Source organism: Callithrix jacchus, chromosome 6 (genome assembly GCF_049354715.1).
Source record: "Callithrix jacchus isolate 240 chromosome 6, calJac240_pri, whole genome shotgun sequence".
Lineage (NCBI taxonomy): Eukaryota > Metazoa > Chordata > Mammalia > Primates > Cebidae > Callithrix > Callithrix jacchus.
The window spans coordinates 65,054,474-65,080,905 of record NC_133507.1 but is presented as its reverse complement, the minus strand read 5'-3'; the positions used below and the strand labels follow the sequence as shown (position 1 = coordinate 65,080,905).

General features: G+C 35.8%; 1 protein-coding gene across 2 annotated transcripts in view; it reads right to left on the bottom strand.

Annotated features, from left to right (window-relative positions):
• The window catches only part of GRB14 (growth factor receptor bound protein 14), a 143,265-nt gene that overhangs the window by 73,451 nt on the left and 43,382 nt on the right, over positions 1 to 26,432 (bottom strand). Inside the window, exon 1 of one of the 2 annotated variants that reach the window (XM_002749385.7) lies at positions 10,345 to 10,502. The exons of the other annotated variant lie outside the window; for it this stretch is intronic. Coding sequence (XP_002749431.1) covers positions 10,345 to 10,407 — 63 coding nt within the window. The 5' untranslated portion in view covers positions 10,408 to 10,502. Of the gene's footprint in view, positions 1 to 10,344; positions 10,503 to 26,432 lie in introns of those variants that run through there. 2 annotated transcript variants of the gene reach the window in all.

The following is a 26,432-nucleotide window of genomic DNA, read 5'->3' as shown; positions in this document are numbered from 1 at the left end:
CTGTGCTCCTGACGATCCATAGAGAGCTTTCAGGAGTCCCGGATATGAATTCAAAATGCACAGATGAAGTTTTATGATGCATTATTTTCCTATCCAGCAACAGGCTAACGAGGCTCAGTGTGGTCTCACTATTGGAAATGCCCTAATCTTGGCACAGCAGGGAAGTTAGCACTGTCACACCAGATGGCCTGGGGCAGTGACACTGCAGAATCATGCCACCTTTAAGCTTCTAAGAGAAGAAAGCCTGCAGGCAAGAAGAGGTCAGAACATCTCCTTAAAGCCCCATCCATTCACCTTTATCCTCCTCCTCTATTACTTACCTTTTCTGCTCTCCTTGTCTCAGGCCAAATCCATGGAAACTACTTTTTCTGTGAACTTCCTTTCTTCCTATTAGGTAGAAAGAAGGACTCCAACTCAAGTTGGGGGCCAATTTGACAAAGAGAGAAATTCAAGCCCTTTCAGTTTGCACTATTATGTGGCAAAAAGAAAGGCTAAAGAAACTGCTTCAATTTCATTATAAAAGAAGGCAAACATTAGCAACTAAGAAAGTATCCTAAGCTATCACAAACAGACACACACATTATTTTGAGACCTAAATCCAATATGAATAATAAAGAGAGGGTCAAATCACAAATCCCACACTAGAGTTTCTGATGACTTCATCAAAGATGTGTTTTCTGCAGTTTCAGTGTTTTTAATACTCGTGCAATTCCTGCTAAGATGCCAGCACTAATTCATCTTTGAAATGAGAAAACCTCTGCAAGTGCTAATGCTAATTCATATTTAAAGCAGAAAACCACTGACCATGCTTGCTAGACACAATGTTATTTCAGTTTCTCATTTTACTTTTTAGGCAATAGTTTACTCCCAGGACAACCATAAGACATGTCTAAGTGAAAAAGTTAAAAATTGGTTCACACTGTAAGAAAAAAAGAGCAAGTAGGGGAGGAGTGGAATAAGTGTTTAGAAGAGAGGGAAAACCATGAGGAGGAGAAAGACACTGTTTATTAGAGCAAAAGATACATCAGACTTTATTGCAAGTATTGGGTCATCTGGCATCAATTGCAGCCCTTTTAGGAACTACCTTATTTCTTTGATTTTTAAAAGCATGTTTTTTTGCACATTTAACTTTTCTAAAATTTGGATGTAACTTACCCTTAATGGTATGTTACAGTTTAATTGGAAGTATATAAAATAATGATGCTTCTTACAACTTAAAGTGCCATACAATCAATAAAATATCCTATGTTCCATCTTCCCAGGACATTCGGGGGTATTATTTCAGAAACGTATAATAGTGAACAAAACATCACTCTAGATCATAACATTCCCATGCAGTAACAACACTGGGAACAACTGATTTATAACCACTTTGTAACTTTACTTTTCCTTTGTCTAATTATTTATTTATGTATTTATTTTCCCGTAAGTTATTGGAGTACAGGTGGTATTTGATTACATGAATAAGTTCCTTAGTGGTGATTTGTGAGATTTTGCTGCACCCATCACCTGAGCAGTGTACACTGCACCATATTTGCAGTCTTATCCCTCACCTGCTCGCTCTCTTCCCCTCAAGTCCCCAAAGTCCATTGCATCATTCTTATGACCTTGCTTCTTCACAGTTCAGCTCTCAGATATCAGTGAGAAAATACAATGTTTGGTTTTCCATTCTTGAGTTACTCTGCTTAGAATAATAGTCTCCAATCTCATCCAGGTGGCTGCAAACACCATTAATTCATTCCTTTTTATGGCTGAGTACTATTCCATTGCATAAATATACGAGTTTCTTTATCCACTCATTGATTGATGGGCATGTGGGTTGGTTACATGATTTTGCCATTGTGGATTGCGCTGCTATAAACATGCATGTGCAAATATCTTCTCGTACAATGACTTCTTTTCCTCGGGGTAGATATCCAGTACTAGGATTACTGGGGCAAATAGTGGTTCTACTTTTTGTTCTTTAAGGACTCTCCATACTGTTTTCCATAGTGGTTGTACTAGTTTACATTTTTCTAAATATTTATTTTATATCAGTGAAAGACATGTATAGAGCACAGTTCTGTAAAAGAAATGAAATCTACACTGTTAGAATCATAAAATACTAAAGGTTAGAAGGTTTCCTGGAGAACATCCACTGAAATCCTCCAATTTCACAAATGAAAAAGTTGAAGCTGGAGTCTTGACCTGCTCAGAGACCTCCAAATGGTCACTGGCTGAGCCAGCCGTAGATTTCTGGCTCCCACCTGATGCTGTATTCTTTCCATTCTGCTCATCCAGTATTTAGGCTGCTTTAAGCTGCTGCTTCTACATGACATCTTGAATAAAAGTATTACATAAATAAAAACTAGAACATAAATAGATGTATGCATACATATATCCAAGAGCACCTAGCTTTTTGAGTGTCAAAAAAGGCTGGATCACAAGGTCAAGAAATTGAGACCATCCTGGTCAGCATGGTGAAACTCCGTCTCTACTAAAAATACAAAAATTAGCTGGGCATGGTGGGGCGTGCCTGTAATCCCAGCTACTCGGGAGGCTGAGGCAGGAGGATTGCTTGAACCCAGGAGGCGCAGGTTGTGGTGAGCCGAGATTGCATCATTGCAGTCCAGCTGGGTAACAAGAGTGAAACTCCGTCTCAAAAAAAAAAGACTGCTTGTCTTTGTTTTTTTTGTTTTTTGCTCTTTTTCACTTTTCACAGCTTCTTGCCAAAAAAATTGCAAATACTGAAATAGCCAGCAGAGGGAGTCTTTATTTCTCAGTTTGTGCAAATAGAGAAAATACCATGTTCTGAAAACTACACCCTTGTTAAACCTACGGTGTTTCTGTTTGATATAATGACAAGCCTGTGATAAAGTTTATATCTATTTTTTAGAATTCTTAGATATTTGAATTTTTAAGATAAATGATTTCTACATATTAAACATTAATAAGAAGGATATTGGGGGCATATGTATGTGTGTGTGTGCATATATATACATATATATATATATGTATCACCTCACTAGGAACCTTTCCTGGAACTCAAACTTTGAAGTTTTCGCTGGAATTTCAAATGGTAATATCGAATGTTTTCTTCAAATCTTGATAAAACTACCCAAGCTATCACTTTTGAAACTGCAAAATAATATTCCTGGTGTTTTCCCAAACAAAACCTGAATGTATATGTTCAAATATGCATGTCTGATTAGGAGGCTTTCTGACAATCCTGTTCTTGCCAAAACAAGTTTTGAATTCCTCTTTTATAATTACCATAAGAGAAAGTATTTTTAATATCCTACAGGGTTAGGAAATCTTTATCCTTTCTGGGGGTTTAGAATCTGAAATTACCAAAAGTCTCACTTCTTATTTTTTCTGCCAAAAAGAGATTCTTATTTTCAATATTTGGCTTAGAGTGCTGGGGCACAGCCAGGAAAGCCAGCCCTACAGACTGCCCCAAGCAAGAGCCTGAGACTGTTCATCAGTCCAGCTATTTTTAATCAGCCTCCACTACCAAATGTGGACCATGCATCACAGTGTGCAAAATCATGATGCCTGGCACCTGTATTCATGGAATTTCAGCCTAGGTGCTCGAAATAGACAGGGGACCCTGGAATCTGCTCTGTGATCAGATCATAGATCCCAAGCTTATTTTTGTTATGAGTTTTCAATTCCTCATACTGTAAAATGGGCGAAATGTTGGCAAACTGATGGCAGTTAATGTTAGCAATTATTAATATAAATTTTTGAAAGCAAAATAAGGGATTTCTGAATAAGTCCCAAGAGACCCCTACAGTCTTGTTGAGCTCTAAGAAACTCTGACCTGATGGTTGCATCACTATGTCTTTGAGGCAAAACTTAGTGTACAGAAAGGAAAAACAACTAGGAGAGCAAAAGGCAGATTGGCAGTAAAGGTGAGATTTGTCTCATGAAAAGACTACAGGTGAGAGGACATATTACTGCAACCACACTGTGCTGACTGGCTGTGCAGTGCACGTGCCCAGGTGATTCTGAGAGGCAGCCTCCTATGCAAGGGGGAGCAGAGGCCTGGACTTCAGTCCCGCATCTGTCACTTATGAGCAAGGTGCTTTGCCAAAGACACTTAACTTCTCCAACCCAATTTTCCTCATTTGAAAATGGGTTTGGCCACCAAGCTTTTAGGGTTCTTATGAGGGTTACAATGAATGTGTAATCAAAGCTGAACATGTAGCTGCTATTTTTTATGGTTCTGTGTGAAGGGCAGTGACTATACCAAATTGCCCACTGCAGCAAGTTGGAGCCAGATTAAGGTAATGAAAAGGCCTGAGTATTACAGCTTTTCATCCCAAAAGATGAGAAACATGACAAAAATAAAGGAAAAGCAATGGAATTAAACACTGGGAAGGAAATAGCAGGTCAGTATCTAAAGAGTACAATCTCGCCTTTACAAAAATTGTTTTTATCCAACTAATGGTAATTACTTACCAACTTTGTGCCTTCTATGTGCTGGGCATTGGGACCCAACGATAATCAAAAGTAGCAAATCCTCACCATCATACAGCTAAGGTTCTATTAATAGTAACGCCACATGCCTAATGAAACAGCTTCTTAATACTAGACTTAGTTTATCCCTTTCAAATATACAACCCAGAAGTCCCTGTCTAATACTCCCCAGAACATTGAAAGGAGGAATAATTAACCATCTATCTTGCATTTTAATCTATGTTCCAAAAGACTTAAAAAAATTCATCAGCATATATAGCTGGATTCATTTTTTAAAATTCAAATTAGAGTTCTAAAGTTATAAAAGGAAAACAGTGACAACAAGCATTTGAAATATATATTGTCTTTCTCCCCCTGGCTGCAATCTATGGAGAAAAAACACTTTTTGTTTGACTTGTTTTCTACTATGAAATCTTTGGATAACCACTTTCGTAGAATACGGCACAGAGAATTCAAATTCTCAGTCATAGGGAGATTTAAACTGTTTATGAAACTAGTACAACATGCCATTTCACAGGTGGAACAAAAGGGAAATTCCTATTTGTTAGGCTTCTACTATGTGTGAAATACTTCTATATATCCTATTGAAGCCTCACAACTGTTAGCTGTTCCGTGAAGAAGCATCGTCATCCCCAAGACAGAGAAACTGATTCTCAGAGGGTTTTGAAAGAGTACTCTCAAAGCCAGAGCACTGGTGAGTGATGAAGCTCAAACTCTGGACTTCCTGGCTCTAAAACATACAAATAATCTGCTACATCACACTTCCTAAAAACTCACTTTTCAGAAAAAGAAACATTTTGTGAAAATGCAAATACCATTCATCCGTGTGACCAGTGATTCACACTAGTTGAGTGTGCAACTAAGTTATCCTGTACAAAAATAAAAAGAGCAGAAGAAATATCAAGGTTTAGCAAGAATGGGAACTCTGGATAAAAAGCAGTAACAATGCCCACTACCACTTCACCATCACCTTCCAAGCAAGTCCACCATCTAAACTCAGACCACCATTTGTGGCCTTTCACAACCCTCTTCTACACAGGAAATCTGCTCTCTCTCGATTATTACCATGCCTATAATCCCTACACAAGTAATAGAATATTATTTGTTCAAAAAGCATAGCCATGCTTCATATCTGGCACCACAATAAAAAAAATCCCAGGCAAATATTTACTGAATGTCTAATATGTTCGAGGCACTTGTAGAAGAGATGGAGAGTTGCCCACAAATATCCACCCTTCCTCTCTTCCTTCCTGATGAATCCCGATTCTAGTGAGGATGGCGGTGGCTATACTCCAGGTCTGCATTTCCTGACTTCCTTTGTATCCAGAGTTGGCTGTGTGACACAATTCTGGCCAATAAGATGTAAGCAGACACTCATGGTTACTCCACAATGACATGTTAACTGGTATAAAACTCATGAGCCTGTTCTTGGCCCTTCCCATTCTTTATGCAAAGGCTGTAAACTGGATAACTGGAGATTTTCATTTATCCTTCCATAAAAGGAAAAAGGACCCACACTAGGGAAGAAATAATAGAAAACAAGAAGGAGTTCAGTTGCCCGAGGACATTATGGGGCTGTGACATTAACTTTGGGCTGATCCTTGTTGTAAAGTGAAAGAAAAATAAATCTCTTTTCCTCCTTAATCCACGGTCCTTTATGTTTTCTGGTTACATGAAATTACATTCTGCCCATAACCGATGAAACATTTTATTTAAAGATCTCTTCCCTTATAATACTAAGATATAGTTTTAAGACCAAAAATCAAAAGGCAACTTTTGGAAACCAAATGGTGATGCAAGATATATAAAAATAAACAACATAGAGCAATTGAAAGTCTTATTGTACACACCCATGGACAGCCATATGACTTAAATATTATTTAAAAGGTATAATAAAATTGATGTTGTATGGCTGTAGTGGCTGAATTAACAAATGAGTAACAAAGCATGTCCAATGATAACAAATCAAGGCACCATGAAGATAATTGTGAAGCCAAAGAGTCTTAGAAGGCTTTAGGATGAGACCACAGCCTAAGCTGACACTTAGACAATACACAGCATTTGGGAGAGCAAAAGAGGTCTGGAGTTGTCTATAGGCTGCAAAGCACAATCCTGGGAGCAGAAGTGCAGAGATACAGATGTTAAAAGCTGTTTGAAGCATAAGGAGGCAAATAATGTGCTGCTGTGAAGTCTTCACGGGTGAGTGGGCAGGCCCCAGAGCACAGTGAATGCTAAGGAAGTTTGGACTGATTTTGCACATTTAAAAGATTCTGGGAAAAATAGTGATATGATATGTGTTCTTTCCTCCACTAAACTACTTTTAGAAAATCATAGCAGTGACTCTAATTGTATGAGGAAAGAAATGATTCTACCATGAACTATTCTTGTATATGAATGGGGAATTTGATCTTCTCATAAATGGCACTGCTCCATATTATACTCATGAATTTACAATTTTCAAAAGGATTTGAATCTTAAAAATATATATCACTAAAAGAATCCCTTTTTTCTCTAAGATTTCAGGAGATACTTCAGGATCTTCTATGCTTATGAACATCTCCTGTAATTGTAGCATGGATGAAGGATACAAAAATGCTTGCAAACATAACTTAAAAACAATATTAACCTGATAGAGCCACAAAATACGCCTAACCCACTAAACCAGCATATGGACATATGGCCTTCTAACCTGGTAGTGTTTGTATAAAAGAATGTGAATTTTATATTAAACTTAGTTTATACTTGCTTGAGTCTTATGTTAACTCTGGGACCTTAAAATGTTTTATTTATGTAATGTGCCAATCTGGAGTTCCAGGTATACACTGTCTTGCTATCAGACACTCACACACACACACATGGCTGCTTACAATTGCTTTCTGAATAAAATATTTTCTATGCTAGAGCATAAGGGAGTTGGTGGAGGTGCAGAGGAAGATGAAAGGACTTGCCTAAGCTAATTCCAGACCTGAATGGCAATTATACGCACCATAAGGCAATCTCATTACCATATTAATTTCAGGAGGTAACATGTATCTAGGAGAAGCATACTGGAAGTCACAAGATCTAGATTCTATTTCTAGCTCTGCCACTGACCTTCTGAGTGACCTTCCATAAGTAACTCAACACCCAAGAGATTCAGACTTCCCATTTGAAAAAATAAAAAGCACAACCAATGATGATCTCAGGAAAATGCTATTGGGTAAAAGATTCATTCACAATGTTTGCTGAGGATGTGATCGTTTCTGAGGCACATGAGGAAGCATTCTTCACCAGAACCTTAATTCACTCAAATCAGATAAATCAGATCCTAATAGAATTTGTTGAAGTGAAAAATTTCTTTCCAATTAACTTGATAGAGAACCTACCAAAATACCTTTTTTCTTAAAGATCAAGGTGTACTTTCTCTGCTATAAAGTAGATCTATACCACATCAAGGACCATGTTTAAAATTCAAGTTCCTAATTACTACCAGAGACTCTTACAGTCACTTGGATCAGATGCACTAAGTGATAAGAAAATTACTCCCTATTGCTATTGAGTATTTCAAAAATGCTCTCAGCCTTTTAAATGATTAGGATTCCATTTGATAAATTAGTTGTCAAGGGCCACTCATTCAGAATGAGCAAACTTTACACCAAATCTGTAGAAAAAGCACCTGCCTTCATGGGAAAATGAGAAATTGCTCCCCAAATACTCTGAGAAATGCTTGTACTGATTTATAAGATCATTTAAAATTACAGGACATATGAAAAATAAGTTAATTACAAGTAGGGAATAATTTCCTATATTGGAAGAAAAAAATGAGTCATGGTGTAACCAGAGCAGATGGATGATTTTTAAATCAGAAAATACTCAATTTCTAAAATAAAAAATACTAAGATTTTTAGAACAATCACATAGACAAAAATTGGTCTTTGGGCAGTTAAAATATCAGGAGAAGCAAATAATGATGTGCTAAATTATATAAGCACTTAAATATGTGTACTCACTGAAAAAATAACACAGATTTGAGTCTAGAGAATTTTGACTTTTATAATTATTATAACAGAAACTTGACAAGAAGCTTATTACTAAAATACCAAGATAAATCACAATAATGTGTCCACTGGCAGTTCAGATGTAACATCAATAATAATCACAGCTTTTCAGCGTAATCTTGTTTTCCTACTTAGCAGACAGTGTTAGAAGTTATTTTTCCAGCCAAGTTTTGCCCATAACCAATTTCTCCCAGGCTAATTGTTCAAACTCCTTGAAAATTACAGCATCCTTTCCTAATGTTTTACAATCTCTCTAAAATAATAAAAACAATTTACATATTTTACTATAACCATGAAAATATAAAATATTTGGTTCACAGAATTACAGACACAAATAAGGTTGAAGATATTATTTACTGAAAATTCCTTATTTTACTATACAGATGGGAAAGTAAAGACTCCAAGAGTTTACTGGATTTGCCCAAACTCACAAAGCTAGAAAATGGAGAGTCCAGATGGTACATTTTCCATCATACCAACATGTCATCAAAAACAAACCACATGATAAAAGTTTCTTAGTCAATCTAAACTGCACTATTAACTGGATAAAGAAGAACTCAAACATGAGAACACAGACATGATAAATGTTAATATGTCTTTTCACATCCTCAATGAGCCAGAGAACCTATGTTGTCATTATTAATGTACTGACAAGATCAATTAAAAATAAAAGTTAAAGCCCAAATAAAAATGTTTTTAATTAAATTTGCTTATGAATAGCAAAAGCCCTCCAGAAAGATAAAAAACTCATGTTTGCAAAATTACCATATAGTTTTTCCAATGCCAAATAAAATATTCCCAGTAAATAGATGGTTGACTGGATAAGAAAATAAGCTGAAAATGTAAAAATTAAAAATAGTAAAGAGATACTCCTCTTTAAGAAATATAGCCACTTTAACTGTTAGATCTGTTATGTTTCAAATAAATTGCAACATGACCTTTGACTTAAAGGAATGCTCTGATAGTTAACAGTTAACTATTAAAAGTTGAGTACAAAAATAAACACTACAACTTCTAGTGTCACCAAAACCATTTGGAAAGTATATTGCCAAAACTGAATTTTAGTGCTTTCCTTCTCCAGGCTACAGATCTGATTCTTCAAGAAGTCCAATGCAATGTTCTTATTTTGTATACTTAGAAGAAAAGATTACTATGGCTACATGATATGGTTGTATTTATCACCTTGTAAAATACAATGCCATGAGACATAAAAATAATCTTTACAAAAAACTAATAAATAAAATATTTTCACACACAGGACTGACTGCATTAATAATTAACAGATAGCCCTTTCAGAGGGGAATTTAATGGAGAGATTCTCTAAAGCAAATACACAGACGCTCAATAGAAATGGGTAGAAACTTGAGGATAATAAACTGGCAACACATGATTAAACAATAAAATAATTATATAGTCTATTCAACAATGAAGAGATTGATATATTATGAATTATGGTGAAACAAAGAAGCTATCCTTTATTAAACAATTATAAGACATAATAGACAGCAGATTTCCTATTAAACTAAAAGCAAAGAGGCTTGAAGTTACAGCAGAAAGAAAAAAGAGAAAAAGTTTCAATACAGTTTCTAAATCACAATGACCTGAAATTGAGATCAAACTTCTGTTGCATTAAAGTCTTCAACAACAGTGATGTTCTAGCGCAGTATTCTTTTTCCTAGTTCAATTCTAATAATGTGTCCTTTAATTTTACCTACAGCTTTAATGAATTATACGCTTTTTCAAGAGTATCTAAGTAAAACTTCCAATGTATTAATAAACACACAGTAATAAGGGAAAAAAAGCACCAAGAAAAATTAAAGAAGAAAAGAAAAAAGAAGTCACATACCCTTTTCTGTAGAATTATTGGCGTTATTGCAGGCAGAGTGACTCTTCTTGCACTCAAACTCATGCCTGCACTTCTCTCTCGCAGATCATGGATGAAATAAAAGAAATCTTTTATAGTGACTCGTTGGGAATCTCAGGGCTCAGTGCAACGAAACAACTAGGAAAGTAATAAATGTCACCCTGCTTATGTGATTCCAATCCACCCAAAGCCAATTAAGGATGGCTGTGGGACAGGACAAGGCAGCAACCAATCAAAGCCCGGAAAACCCCGCCTTTGTCCTTGGAAACACATTCTGATACTTTGTTTATGATATTTAAAGAACCAGATTAACAGGCATCTAGTTCACTCAACTTTTTTTCCAAAACAGTGCAATTCAATGCCATCTTGGTTGACTAGGCAGTTATGTCTCTACTAAAGCATTTCAACATATGGCAGATATGAATCTGTTTACATTGGTCTATTTAAAGTATATAAATATATTAATGAATGAATTTTTTTGTTATTCAACTGGAACATACCTGAAGCACAAAAAAATTATCCTGAGGTTAGAATTGGCACAAAGTGTTAATTTCTATATTGCAATAAAAGTTTTAATATATGTTAATATCTTTCATGTCCTAAACACCAAAATTTTTGTATTATAGACCTCCTAGCTGTCCTTGATATCACACACTGTTAAACACTGTTTTAACAATGAACCTAAATAATAGTGATAAATACAAAGAGGACATTAAACTACAATGTATCAATCTCAAATACTTATGTTTTCAAAAGCACAAATGTCTGTGATGTAGCATATTCCATTCTATTAAAAGCATTTAAAAAATAACACTACTTAAAGCTTCTGAAAATTTTAATGACCATTTTGCATTTCTTCTCATAAAAACTGAAAATGTTATTCTAATGTTTCTAGGGGAGGGAGGCTGGAGGAGGTTTTCAACAGAAAATATTGATCACTAACAAGAAAATTTTCAATGAAGTCTAAATAAAGAATGAAAGAAACACTGAAAAGTGACAAAAAGGATCGCAGTGTTAAAACTAATCTGAGCTTTTACAATTGTAAAATCCCTTGTGGACTGACACCTGGACAAGCTTTACTGAACTGCTCAACGCTCTTCAATCGTGAACCACCGCCTTTAGCAGGCGAAGAAGAACTCGTCATTTCTAGATGACAATGTGATTGCTGTAGTAACAAGGCAAAATGGAAGATTCTCAGCAACATAGACAGAAACTTTCCATTTCATTATCTTGACTGCTACTAGGCAGGGCTCACTTTACTGCATAAAGAGTGTGTAATATGCATGGTGAGCTTACATTCCTCAAAAGAAAAAAAGACACAACAACTCCAAGGTTCCCTGCTTTGAATTTCAAAACCAAAACTCCCTCAGAATGGTAGTTGGGAGTGACAGTAAAGAACTTAATATAAAAAGTCACAGACCTAGTTTGGAGGCATTAATTATTTTGATTCTTAAACAGTTAGGTTTATCATGATCTCTCAAAAAAATTATCAAGAAAGGAAATACTGACTAACACAGGGATAGGGGGTTAGCATTTATGAAGTAAAAGATTCTGTTCTAACCTTGAGCTACTTTTTTGGCAAGCCAACAATAACAAAGACCATGGTAACTAATAATTTCAAGAACATCATCCACTATATTTGGCCTTATCTGTCTTCTTTCCTCAATTTAGCCTTCAAATATTACAAAGTGTTATCTCTGGTCTTAAAATTGTACTGGGGTTCCATCATAATAAAAACAATTCATATCACTAAGTTATCCAGCAAAGTACTCATTATTTGCCAAGCCCTGTATCAGGCCATAGGAACACACCGTTGCAGACAGTTAAGGTCACCATCTCATACTGGAATAGAGATATTAGTTGTTAAGGTAAAATATCCCACTCAGTGGTAAGCTGAGACTAATAGTGATTAAATGCTAAGTATCAAGGGTGCACCAAGGTAGAAGATCCTACACAATAGGGGTGGGATCAGGGCAGGCTTCAGAAGGAAATGGCTTTTGCTTTGAAAAGTGATTAGAGGGAAAGAACATGCAGACCTTGAAAACTGATGTGAACAAAGAGTGAAGGTCTCAAAGTTTACTCTGAGGTTTGAAGTCTAGATAATGGGAAAGTTAGAAATGCTGTTTTGTGTCACACCATAGAACCTGTTAAACACTATTTATGAAATGAATGCTTCAAGTCTAAACAGTATCCAGGTCCTATATAGATTACAGTGCAGCATATCCATGCCCTATAAGGCCTTAAAAATACTTCATAGATGACTAGCTGCTGACGTGTGATAAGTCATCCCTCCAGAACACTGGAAAACTAAAGTTGCTAAATTTTCAGGGAAAATTATGAAGAGCAAAATTTGGCATTTTGTGACTTTGTTATCAAAAAGGGCATTGTCTTCGAAAAGTAAAGCTTATCTATATTTTTCATATTCAGCAGACTGAACCAGAGAGCACACTGCATACTTAAGACAGGTGGAATCTCATTTTTCTGTAATCCTTTGCAGGTGCTCATATTGACTGCTTTATATTACTTCCTAGTTATTTTAGACACTGATTCCAAATTTAATTTCAGCCTATCTTTTTTGCCATTAATTATTACAAATGACTTTGCCACTCACTAACCTTGTCACCTGAGCCTTAATTTCTTCAGTTGCAAAATGAGGATTAAAAAACTATGGCCAACACTTTCAGAACTGCTGTGAGGATCAAAGGAAACCAAGTTTGTAGAAGGCCTGGAGGAGCCCAAGGTGACACTAACAAAACATTCCTTAAACTCCCACTGCAGAGAATTGGTCTTTTATCTGCAAAAATGAAACTTTAACATAACAAGATTTTTTTCTAACACAACAGAGTCAACAATAAAATATTACAGAATAGCACTGTACCTTATTTAGATTTTTCTTCAATAATTGGATAGAATAACAATAAACGTCACTTAAAATATTTGCATATCAATATTTCAATTAGGAAAAATAAAAAACTATTATTGTGATTACTAATAACATTTATGTGAGTACCCAATATGTGCCAGGCACTGGGCTAGTTTTCACGTAACGCTCACAACTCTATAAGGTACTAGCTATTGCATAGGTGAGGAAATTAAGGCAGCTAAGAAATGGTCTTGGTTCAAGCACATATTGCAAAAGAACTTGTCCAAGTTCATGAAGTGCAGAGCCACTAAGCCAGGGAGAACCTGGCCCTCTCCAAGGCACTCCACTTTTCCACTCTACAACATGTGTTCCCATATTTTATTGTTAAATACCTAGCTTGATACAACATTAGCATAAAATGTCACATTCATACAGCCCTTGTTTCTGATGTACCCAAGCATCTGTTTGTTTTATTAACCTGCTTTATAAATAAGTGTTGAAGATCTTACTATGTGTAAAGTGCTATTTGCTATGGAGAATTCAAAGTTAATCTCATGATTCCTGTTTACCAAAGGAGCTGATTCAGGGTGACACATAAACTATCAGTTATTATTGTATATAAGGTGGAATCTGGGCAGAAGAATGCTATAAGGTTGGTGCAAAAGTAATTGTGGTTTTTTGTTACTGAAATCAATGGCAAAAACCGCAATTACATTTGCACCAACCTAATACATAAGTATCAGCCAATCTCTAGGTTCCAAGCCCACCTTTCAAGTTTCTTCTCCCACTCAACTTCAGTGAAGCCTCCAAAAGCATGTTCTGAATTCCCACCTCTTTGTTCATAATGTTCACCAGTTTATTAGCCCCACAATGAAGGCCCAACTCCAGTCACAACTCTTCTGAAAATTTCACTTCTATACATTTTTCAAGGATCCCTCCTTTTTATAGTACAAGTTTTCTTAAAATTGAGAGATGGGAAAGGAAGGAAAGACAACAAACACATATCAATTGCCCAGTAAGTGTTAAGCACTTTGCATGTAGTATTTCATTTTCTTCTTACAGCTTTGCAAAATAGGTATTATTTCATCTTGCTTTATGGATTCGAATCCTATGTGTCCTTTCAATAATACCACTTTACTCTTTATCATACACCAGTCTATTCAAACTTCAGCTACTGTCTCCTATGTGGATGCATTCTATATCATTTAGAATGTAAGTTACTTGAGGGCAGGGTCATGTCTAACTTCTCTCTGACCATAACAGTGTCTATGTACCAGTGGCTTTATACAGAAAAAAAAAAAAAAAAAAGCAGTAAGGTAGCTGCTTCTTGCATATCAAGTTCTACAAATAATTTTAAATCCAACCAATCTGCTGCCTCACAGAAAATACATCTTGCACTGTCTTTTCATCTTTCCTTGTATCTCATACTATTGTGCTGTGCCCCCTTGGGATAACTCATTGCCTTTCTAGGTTCATCATCTCCCTCAAAGACAGATCATTTTATTCCACCAGGAAGTCATCTCTCCTTATAGATTATGACATTCTCTGTTTTGTAATTTTTTTAAGGACTTAAACTTTTCCATTTCTCATATCTTACCTGGTACTTACTAATGCATTGTTTTGATAACATAAATCCTCCAACAGGCCCTATTTTTTCTACTTAACAAAGGTATAATTTTTAAGGGTAAGACTGAGTCTCTTATTTCCCTGGCTTCTCCCAGAATACCTAGCAGAGTGTTCTCTGTACACAGTAGGCATTATGTTCGCATACAGTAAATGTGGGAAGACTAGTCACTCCAGTTACACAGCAGACAAGCCTTTCTCATTCTAACAACTATTAGCCTTATGATTTTTTTCTGAACAAAAGTACAAAGTCTTCTTTACAGAAACACTTAGATGTTCTTTCACTATCTGGCATAGTTCTATTAGTGACTAGTAGTGTAAACACCAAATCTAAATGTCCTGAGAACACCAGTCTCAGAAAATTCTTGACATAGATTGTTTCAGCAATAAATATGTAGCCTGGATCTTCAGAGGTAAACTCAGAACCTCTGGTTTAACCAGCTCATATTACTCTACCATGAATTTTCACTTCTATGACTTAGAATAAGTCTTAGAAATAAATGACTTAGAATAAGTCTTCACATTTGATGTGCTGATCTGTTACTTCACTCTAACAGTGAAGTAACCAAAGTAAGAGTAAAAATTATCTTAAATTTAAGAAGCATTAGACAGAAACTGAGATCCTCTCTGAAGATAAGTAAAAGAGATCTGTACACATGAAACTGAAATCCACACAGAAGAAAACCAAAGCAACAGAAAAAAATACATAAAATAAAATATAAGAATTTTTTTATAGTCAAAACTTACTGATCCTTGGGCATGGTAGCTCATGCCTGTAATCCCAGCCATTTGGGAGGCTAAGACAGGAGGATAGCTTGAGGCCAAGGAAGTTGAGATCAGCCTGGACAACAAAGCAAGACCCTGCCTGTCTCTATGAAGAATTTAAAAAATATGGCCAAGTGTGGAGGTGAGCACCTGTAGTTCTATCTACTTGAAAGACTGAGGCAGGAGGATCGTTTGAGCCCAGGAGTTTGAGGCTGCACTCCACCTAACTCCAACCTGGTCAATAGACACTGTCTCAAAATGAAGAAAAAGAAAAACTTAGTGAAAGTCACGTAGTTCCCTAGAGAAACAGTCAACACCAAGACATTTCCTAGTAAAATTGCTGAAACCTTTTGAACAGCAAGGCAAAAGTTTTCTAGTAGCTTGTAAGAGGGCAATCACTCTATTGTCAAATTTCTCCACAGCAACATTCAACAGTCAGATTCAGTGGACACCACTGCTCTCTAGATACTCCACTGGATATAGTAATGTTCATGAAATCCTTGAAACAAGAAAATATAAATCAAATTTGTAAATTCAGCCAAACTTATTATAAAGGCAGCAGACAATATTCAAAATTTTGGATATATACAAATATATAAAATCATGTTTTCATGGGATCTTCTTGAGAAATTTACTAGAAGAGAAATTTCAGTCATCCAAGTGATGATTGAAAAAACCAGAGTGAAATAACTGAAATAAACACTGAAACCAATCATGGTACTAAATTCCAAATATGTATGTGATTATGTTGCTATAATAAGATGTAAGTAATATGAGCCATAACAATAAAAGAATTGCTATGAAATTTCAATATGAAATGATAAAACTTTTCAAAAAGATGAAAGCTGAAGGAGCAAGGATATAGTATGCAGTATATACCATATAAGCTGACTGCTTTGATAACTAAGATCAAAAGATATTTAAAACTAATAAACCATAGGAGAATTTTAAGTGACTTATTTTATAATGCTAAAATCAGTTGGTAGAAAAGGGAGGATGAAGAGAAAACATATTAGCTTCATTACTACTCTGCAGAAAGAAATAATAAATCATTTTTAAGGAAATAAGAGGATTAAGAATTTTCCAACAGTTACACATATAATGATAACAGAAATATAAACTTTTCTAATAAAAAGAAAGCAAACACAAAGTTAAGAAAGCAGAACATCTTGTGAGTTTTTTTTTTAATCTATAAATTGGAAAACATAAAATAACAGTACTAATGCCAAACTTCTATGTTATCTCATAGATATTGCACAGCAAAACTCACCTATTGAAAGAAAATCTTTAAGTTGAATCATAAAACAGATTCTACTCTACTCTATGGGAAAGAGAGCCCCCTGTAACCAAGTGCTTCACCAAGTTGCCTATTCAAAAGTCTAGGCAAAAGCGCCCAGGACAAATAAAAATAAAAAGGAAGGAAGGAGCAAGGAAGAAAATACTATAAAGCTGAATAGTGTAATTCACAATAAAATTAAAATAATTATGACTGTCTAGGTGTCATTTGGTACACACTTGTGAAGCAAACTCTATAACAGGGATAAAATCAGATGGAAACACATTATTAATTGACTATTATCCAACCTTCGCAAAGCCGGAATAACAAGAAGATTAAAAAGTAGGTATAAGTATAAAATATATAAATAGGCAAACATAATAAAATAGATTTAATAGCCATATGTTTAACTTTAAGGTAAAATCAGAGAATATCCCTTCTCTTCAAGAAATTGGTTAAAAAAAAAACTTGATCACATTTGACATCAAAGATAAAACCCCATTAAATTTTGGAATACAGATAATAGTTTCCAATCACAATACAATAAAAGGAAAAGTCGCTAATAAATCTGGGGTTAAGAATTCCTAGCATCTGAAAATTTTAAGAGTCTTCAAATAACTGTTCTGGCAAAGAAAACGATGAAAACTGAAAGTGTAAAATGGCTATATAATAATAATAAGTATAATAAAAACTATATATCATATCTCATACTGCTAAAACAATTCTCAGACTCTAATTCATAACCTTAAATACATGATGTATATTAAACAAAAATACATTTATTAACAACCCAACATTTAAAAAATTATTAAATTAAACCTGAGGAAATCAGAAGGAAGAAACTAATAAAGATAAAAGTAGAAATTAAAACTTGAAAAAAAGTTAAATGATAAAACTAGTAAGTCTTGGATCTGGTCTTTGGGGAAAACAGTAAAATAGATAAATAGTGAAACAAATTGAGGAAGGGAAAAAGTACCGATATACAAAATAAGAAATAATACCAGAGAAATGATGAGAATCATAAGAGACTACTTCCCCTCATTATATGCAAATAAAACACAATGAAATAGATTATTCTCTGGACAATATAATTTATACAAATTGACTCCACAAAATTCAAAGAAACGAATTGCCATAGAAGAAAGACAGTTGTCAAAGAGATACTCCCAAAAACTGTGGCCAAATCCTAGATGATTTGATTTACAAATAAATTCTATATAACCTTTAAGGAACAGACCATTTCAGTGCTAGTCAAACTATTTCAAAGTTAAGAAAAATGTACAACTGTAGCCAAGAAAGTCAGACAAACAAGATCAATGAGGGGGGTCTTCACATACCTGGTGTAAATAGTTGATATAATTTGGCTCTATGGCCCCCATCCAGATCTCATGTGGAATTGTAATACCCAATGGTGGTGAGGGACATGATATGAGGTGGGGGAATTTCTCCCTTGTTGTTCTTGCAATTGTGAGTTCTCATGAGCCCTGTTTGTTTGAAAGTGTGTAGCACTTCCCTTTAGCTCTCTCTCTTCTGCCATCATGTGAAGACGTGCTTGCTTCCTCTTCGCCCTCCTGCCATGATTTTAAGTTCCTGAGGCCTCCCCAGCCATGTCACCTATATAGCCAGTGGAACTGTGAGTCAATTAAAACTCTTTTCTTTATAAATTACCCAGTCTCTGGTAGTTCTTCATAGCAGTGTGAGAATGGACTAATACACTAATATACAATAAAACTATAGTTAGCCAATTTTTCCAAAAGTGCTGACAGACTTGTGAGTTTGTGTGTGCATGTATGCAACAGTTGCCACTGAAAATCAACAAAGAATAAGACTTCCTAAAAAGACTAACTATACAAATACAAACAAAATGTAAATTTTTTACCTAACACCATACTCTAAAATAGACTGTAACATTAGACAGCTAAAAAGAAATGTTAAGAAAATTAATTTATAAATATGTTAGAAAAAAATAACTCAATAATGCTTTAATAAACTTGTGATGTGAAAAGTCTTCCAAATTAAGACCTAAAAGGAATTATAAAAACAATTTTGACTTATAAATATTTTAATGCTACAGTATAGAAGACTCCACAAATCAAATATAAAACACATATTAAGAAAGTATATATGTAATATATTTAAGAATGAATTAATAATCCAAATACATAAAGAATTCCTTAAGATGAAGAGTTTAAAAAGACCCAAAAGAAAAATGAACAAAAAACAGGTATGAAAAAATACACACACACACACACACACACACAATATACCACTGAACATAAACACTTAAAAAGGTGGTCAATCTCATCAGCAGTAAGAGAAATATACATTAAAATAAGGCATCTTAATAAGTTGGACAAAAACACAAATGACTGATAAAACAAAATGCTGGTACAAGTACCAGGTGAGAGAGTGGTATTCTCTAATACTGATAAAAAGCAGCACATGGGAACAAACATTATGGAAGAAAATTTGGCAGCACCTGTAAAACTCTTCAGAAGCCATAACCTTGACATCGCCACCCCTTCTCTGGTTCTCTAAAGACTAACAAGCATAAATAATTAGAAAAGTATCTGGAAGAGTGTTCACTGCATCACTGTTTACAAGAGAAAATGTGGAAACACAATATGTACTGGAAATTGTCACATATTAATAATGTAATACATTCAGACTATGAAATGTTAGGTAGGATTTAAGAGAACCAAAGTATGTACTAACAAAGAAAATTGTTAAAACATAGTGTCCAATTTAAAAAAATGAATTAGATAATAGTTACTTAGTATGACCCCATTTGTGTAAAAACAATAAAATATCCTATATTCTATATATACAATAAGTCCTTTCTTAACATTGTCAATTGGTTCTTAGAAACTGTGACTTTAAGTCAAACAACATATAAAGAAACCAATTTTACCATAGGCTAATTGATAAAAAGATAAGTTACTGTGGCATATTTCTGGTCACAAAAAAAATCACCAAACTTATAAATAAAAACCCAAAACAGGCCTGGCACAGTAGTTCATGCCTGTAATCCCAACATTTTGGGAGGCTAAGGAGGGAGGATAATGAAGTCAGGAGTTCAAGACCATCATGGTTAACATGGTGAAACCTTGTCTCTACTAAGAAAAAAAATATAAAAAATTAGCTGCGCGGGGTGGCAGGTGCCTGTAGTCACAGCTACTTGGGAGGTTGAGACAGGTGAATCACTTGAACCCAGGAGGCGGAGGTTGCAATGAGCCGAGATTGTGCCACTGTACTCTGGCCTGGGTGACAGAACAAAACTCCATGTCAAAAACAAACCAAAAAAAAAAACTTCTGATATTAAACCCTAAAATAAATGTGAGCTTCTATATATACATTTAAGAAAGAAACAATGAGTAAAAGCGAGTGAGATAATGATTTACTTTATTTCAGGGTCAGAGGTTAACAGAGCCTATACCTGGCCACTCAGGGCTTAAGGTGTGAACCTACCCTGGTTAGGACCTCATTTTATTGCAGGGCACACTCACAGTCACACGTACGCACTCACACTGGGACCATTTAGACGCCACAACCTGACCCGCACATCTTTAAGAAGTGGGAGGAAACGAATCTCTGGAGAGAACCCACATAGATATACAGAGAAAGTGCACACTTCACACAGACAGTGGCCTGATCCTGGGATATTTTTCCTAAATAGTATTAGTAAAAAAAAAAATTATATTTAAAAAAAATGACCTATACACATAAGGATAGGTAAGCCCACAGAAAAAGACCTCCATGAAACCATGCCAAATTTTTAACAATCTTGATCTCTAGGAAGGAAAATAAGATAGAAAAGAGAGGAGACCATAAAGTGGTTATTTTTAATGTATCTGTTTTAATTCTTACAATCTTTATAATTCATTTACTGTCAGTGGAAAAATTAAATTTTAAAAAACTATTGGATTACTCAAGTTAAAGAGTAAGTACTGTCTTAACAGAGTGCCACGAGCTATGACTATACAAATATCTAGAAAAACTTCTTAAGAATTCTTACTATATTCTTTACTTCTGATCAATTATTTCTAGCAGCATTGTATAATACATTTTTTTATTTTATTTTATTTTTTGAGACAGAGTCTTGCTCTGTCACCCAGGCTGGAGTGCAGTGGTGTGATCTCGGCTCACTGCAAGCTCTACTTTCCAGTTTCAAGTAATTCTCCTGCCTCAGCCTCCCAAGTAGCTGAGATTACAGGTGCCCCACCACACCCAGCTAAATTTTGCATTTTTAGTAGAGACAGCGTTTTGCCATGTTGGCCAGGCTGGTCTCAAACTCCTGACCTCAGGTGCTCTGCCCCCCTCAGCCTCCCAAAGTGCTGAGATTACAGGTATGAGCCACTGTACCCAGCCTTATGATACATTTCTTTAAACTGTATTCTAGGCCGGGCATGGTGGTTCACGCCTGTAATCCCAGCACTTTGGGAGGTCAAGGTGGGAGGATCACTTCATGTCAGGAGTTCGAGACCAGCCTAGCCAAAATGGTGAAACCTCAACTCTACTGAAAGTATAAAATTAGCTTGTTGTGGTGGTGGGCAGCTGTAATCCCAGTTACTCAGGAGGCTGAGGTGGGAGAATCACTTGAACCCAGGACATGGAGAATGCAGTAAGCCAAGATTGTGCCACTGCACTCCAGCCTGAGTAACAAAGTGAGACTCAGGAAAATCAATCAATTAATCAAATAAATAAATAAAGCATATTCTATTTAGAAAGTATGCATTACTTACACAATCAGAAATATTGGAACTGTCAATAAAGTCATCTTTTGTAAGTCATCTTTTGAGCACCCAGGAATACTTACTTAACTTTTCCAATCAAGTGTATATTTAACATGTTTTGAAAACTCCCAGTGACAGAAAGGTAATAATAATCACCCTGTGTTGGATATCTTTATAACCTTCTACCCATTGGGCTCCTGGCACACAGCAGGCTCTTCTATTAGTGAAGTGAAAACATGTTCTAGTGGTAAGGATGGTACTTTGTTCTATGGATCTACTACCAATGCCCCTTCCCTCAAAGAAGTGAAACAATCTCTACTTTAAAGAATAGGAAATACATTATATTCCCACTATCACATATACAAACCAGCCATATTTCACATATTTTCTACCTTCCTTCTCTTCAATTAATTATTTTCCCTTTTTTCTTTTAGAACCTGTCCCTCTAACTGTGCTTGGTCTTTGTAGGGAGCTGAATAAATTCCCCGCCATCACCCCATGTCAAAGTTGTACCTATATTATGTTACATTATAAAAGGGATTTTGCAGATGTGATTAATAGTCCTGATCAGGGAAGATTACCCTGAATTATACAGGGGATTCCAACAGATCACAAGTGTCCTCAAAAGAGAGAGAAAGAGGAGGGTTAGAGTGAGAGAAGGCAATGTTTCAATGAATACAGCAAGGGAAAAGAAAGGCAAAAACTAAACCAGAGGTCAAAGCTATTCAGGACCAAGAATCAATGAATGCAGGCAGCTTCTAGATGCTGGAAAAGAAAAGGAAATGGATCTCCACATTTGCCTTGCCAATCGAACCCACCAGAACAAATGAAGACCTGCTGACACCTGGATTTTAGCCCAGTGAACTGATTTCAAATTTCTGTCCTCCAAAACTCTAAAACAAATACGTGTTGTTTTAAGTCACTAAATTTGTTGTAATTTGTTACAGCAGCAAGAGGAAAATAATATATCCCTATTTCCTTCCCAGCTTCTTAGAAGTTCTATATTATGATCTCTTCTCTTTCCTGGATAGTTAACTTTCTCAGCCAGATTCCTCTCACTGGCTTTTACACATATTCAAACCCCTTGATTTAATGACAAAAGATCCTAAAATATCCCTCCAGCTAAATTCTCTCTCTTTAACCAGTAAACCCCTCAATCTAAGGTCTCTACTGTAAAGGTCTTAATCCAACCCTTTCATCAATGATCTCAAAGCTAAGTAAAAGGAGCATCTTTTCTTCTTCATTTTATTTGTCCTTCAGCATCATCTTGGCATTCTTGACAGGCCTCTCTCCATTGACTCTTTTTTATCCAGCTTATTAAAACACAATACTTTAATTAACAACTTATAGAAAGATGTTCCCAAATTTTTATCTCCTGCCCAGATATCTCTGCACAGCAATAGACTCATATTTAATTGGCTATTTGATATCCCCATTTGGATGACTCAAATGTAATTCAAACTCACAAAGTCCAAGCCAAATTTAAGGTGTCACCATTAGCCACCCAAACCTAGTCCTCCTCCATCCAGCGTTTCTAGTTCAGTGAATGGTACCACATACATCAAGTTGCATAAACCAGAAATCTGGGAGTCATTTTTGACATTTCCCTCTATTTACCTCCCATAACCATATCCACTCTATCACCAAATTCTGCTAATTGTACATCCTAATTATCTCCCAAATCAAAGATGAGTATCTTTTATTCTCATCTCTTATAGTTCACTCTAGGAATGAAGTGGAACCCTCGGATCCCCATAATCAAATACCTCCCCTGCCCTCCACACTTCCATGGAAATAGCTAAGAGGAGAACACAGAAGTTAAAGTGGTGGTAGAAACACTTCCCTCCTTACAATTTCCCCATGTTTGCTTGTCTTGAGTCCCTCAACACAAATATCTTTATGTTCTCCCCCTCCCCATTTATGTCAATTACCACCAGTCCAGAACTCCCAGGTCACCGATTCTCAGGCCCTAGATACTGAAGAGCAGTCTATTGCCTTATTTTACTTCACCATTCATACTTCCTTAACTACTAAAATCCTTTAACTATGCTTCTCACAATTAATCATGAACAAAATCCCACAAAATTCAAACTCTTCTCTCAATTTTCCCTTCATTCTAACTTTATCCCATTTAACACTAAAGATCACTGTTCCCCCTGTGGCCCTCTTACATTAAAACCACTTCAAGACAAAGAAAACTGGAGATAATTTGTCACTAGAAGAATAGCACTAAAATAAACATTAAATAGAGTTCTTCAGATAGAAGAAAACTGACCTGAGAGTAGGAAAAAAAAAATGGAGAGTAAAAAGTAGAGAGAAACAACAGTTGTGTAAAGAAGTGGGTGGAGGTAGAGCAGTGAAAAGAAGTAAACACACTGCTAATTCAAAGTGAGTATTGAGTGGATACACTAATGTCTTATGAAGTAGAAGATCCATGTAGAATTAAAAGACATGACAATATTAACATTAAGGGTGGAAAGTAAATGAACAGTAAATGAACACAACTAGGTGACCTCATATGCACTTAGGCATTATAATAAAATTTGATATTACTATGCAGAATTTAATCTGCATTGCATTTAATTCGATTTATTGGGTAGAGTTTAACCCAATTTCAATTTCTATCATATTTTTATTTTAAATGAACATTTTTATTTAGCCCAATAAAATTCAGAGTTAACTTCTTATCTGCAAAATGAGATTTTTAAACAAAATGTAAGTATTTTTCCATTTACAAGAAGAAAAACCATTAATATAAACTTAAAAACATATTCATTTCCTGAACAAAACTAAAATAATTACATATTTAGGAGATGGATGGCTAGGAATAAGTCCCAACAATGTAAAAAAAAATGCTTTTCAGGAGGCTTAACTACTGTTCTCCTAAATATTATCACCATTGCAAAAATAGAAAAGAATATGTTCACTTGTCACAAATCAATGTGATTCTACTAACTGAAGACACAAAATTATGCCTGGTCTTCTCCCAAATATTATAAATCACACATAACAAACCTTTATACAATGTCTTGTCCTACTATTCCTTATATTTATCAAGAAACTGCTAGTAACTTTATGAAAGTTACATACTTCCTTACAAGAAATGCTCCAATTTAAAGACTGGATTGTTCAGTATCTTTTATTTCATGAGTGAAAATGAAGTAGAAGAGAGAATGCATTTTCATCAGTGGAAAAGAAATAGAAAACAGAATGCATTTTGGGTTGTTTGTTATTTTGTTTTGTTTTGTTTGCTGTTGTTTGTTTCCTTTGTTTGTTTGTTTGTTTGTTTTTGAGACAGAGTCTCACTCTGTCATCCGGGCTGGAGTGCAGTGGCATGGTCTTGGCTTACTGCAACTGCTGCCTCCTGAGTTCAAGTGATTCTCCTGCCTCAGCCCCCTCAGTAGCTGGCATTACAGGTATATACCAGCATGCCCAGGTGGTTTTTTTTTTTTGTATTTTTAGTAGAGATGGGGTTTTGCCATGATGGCCAAACCTGGCTGGTCTCGAACTCCTGACCTCAGGTGATCCACCCACGTAGGACTCCCTTACAGGCATGAGCCACTGCACTCAGCCCCACATTTTGAAATAAATCTCAACACTCAGCATACCTGCTACCATCAATTCCAAGTAATAAGTCGGTTTATTTTCAGATTATGTTCAAGAATAAAACAAGCTAGATGGTACAAAAGTTTCATTAAAATGCACAATATTTTCAGTCACAAGCAGCATTATATTTGAATTTCATTTTTCTTTATATAAACTCCTGACAGGAAATGGGCTGAAAGCTGAATAACAGTTTCCCACATATCCAACAGTACTACTGTGTCGTTAGCAAGTGTTTATCACTATTTGTGGAAACCCATACTTGAAATTTGCTAAGAAAATACATTTTAAGGATTCTTACCATACCAAAAAATGATAACTATATGATGAGATTAGCTTGATCATGTTAATCATGTCACAATATATACAAATATCAAAACATCATGTATGCCTTAAATAGGGGTAATTTCTATTTGCCAGTTTACCTCAATAAAGCTGTAAAAAATAAATAAATATGAAGAAGTGATCACATAGATAATATAAAAAACTAAGTCAATATAGTCAACAAAGTACAGTTTTGGTCACCAGTCAGCTCCTTTAAAAAAACAAAACAGAGGGAATGATCCAAGATGGCAGATCAATAACAGCTCGGGATTGCAGCTCTCAGTCAAAGTGCAGAGAACTAGAGGATGCCACACTTTCAGACAAATTCTGGTCACTCACGGAGCAGAAGATCCCCAGTGGAGGAACTACACAGGTCGCCAGCGTGACTCTTGTGGCCGGCGCAGCGGTTTCGCCAGCACCTCAGTGCGGCAACTCTCGGAGCAGAGTAAACAGGGCCGACTCCCCTTCTGACTGAGGTTTGGAGGACCCACACGGGTCCCCAGCACGACTCCTGAGACTGGCACAGCGGCTGTGACAGCACCTCAGTGTGGCAACTCTCGGCGCAGAGTAAACAAGACTGGTTCCCCTTCTGACCAAGGTTTGGAGCCCCGGGAAGGCAGAGTCACCCATTACGGACACAGAAGGAAGCCAGACAGGAGAATCCTGGGCAGAAAAGCACCATCAGTCTTAACGCCTCTGTTCTGGCCCTGGCAACTAACAACTTGGACGTCCTATCAAGAGAACTAATCTGAAAGTTGGTAACTTCAAAGACGACAGGAGGATAAATTTACAATGATGGGAAGAAACCAGCATAAAAAGGCTGAGAATACTCAAAATCAGAACGCCTCTCCCTCTAAAGATGATCACAGCTCCACATCAACAA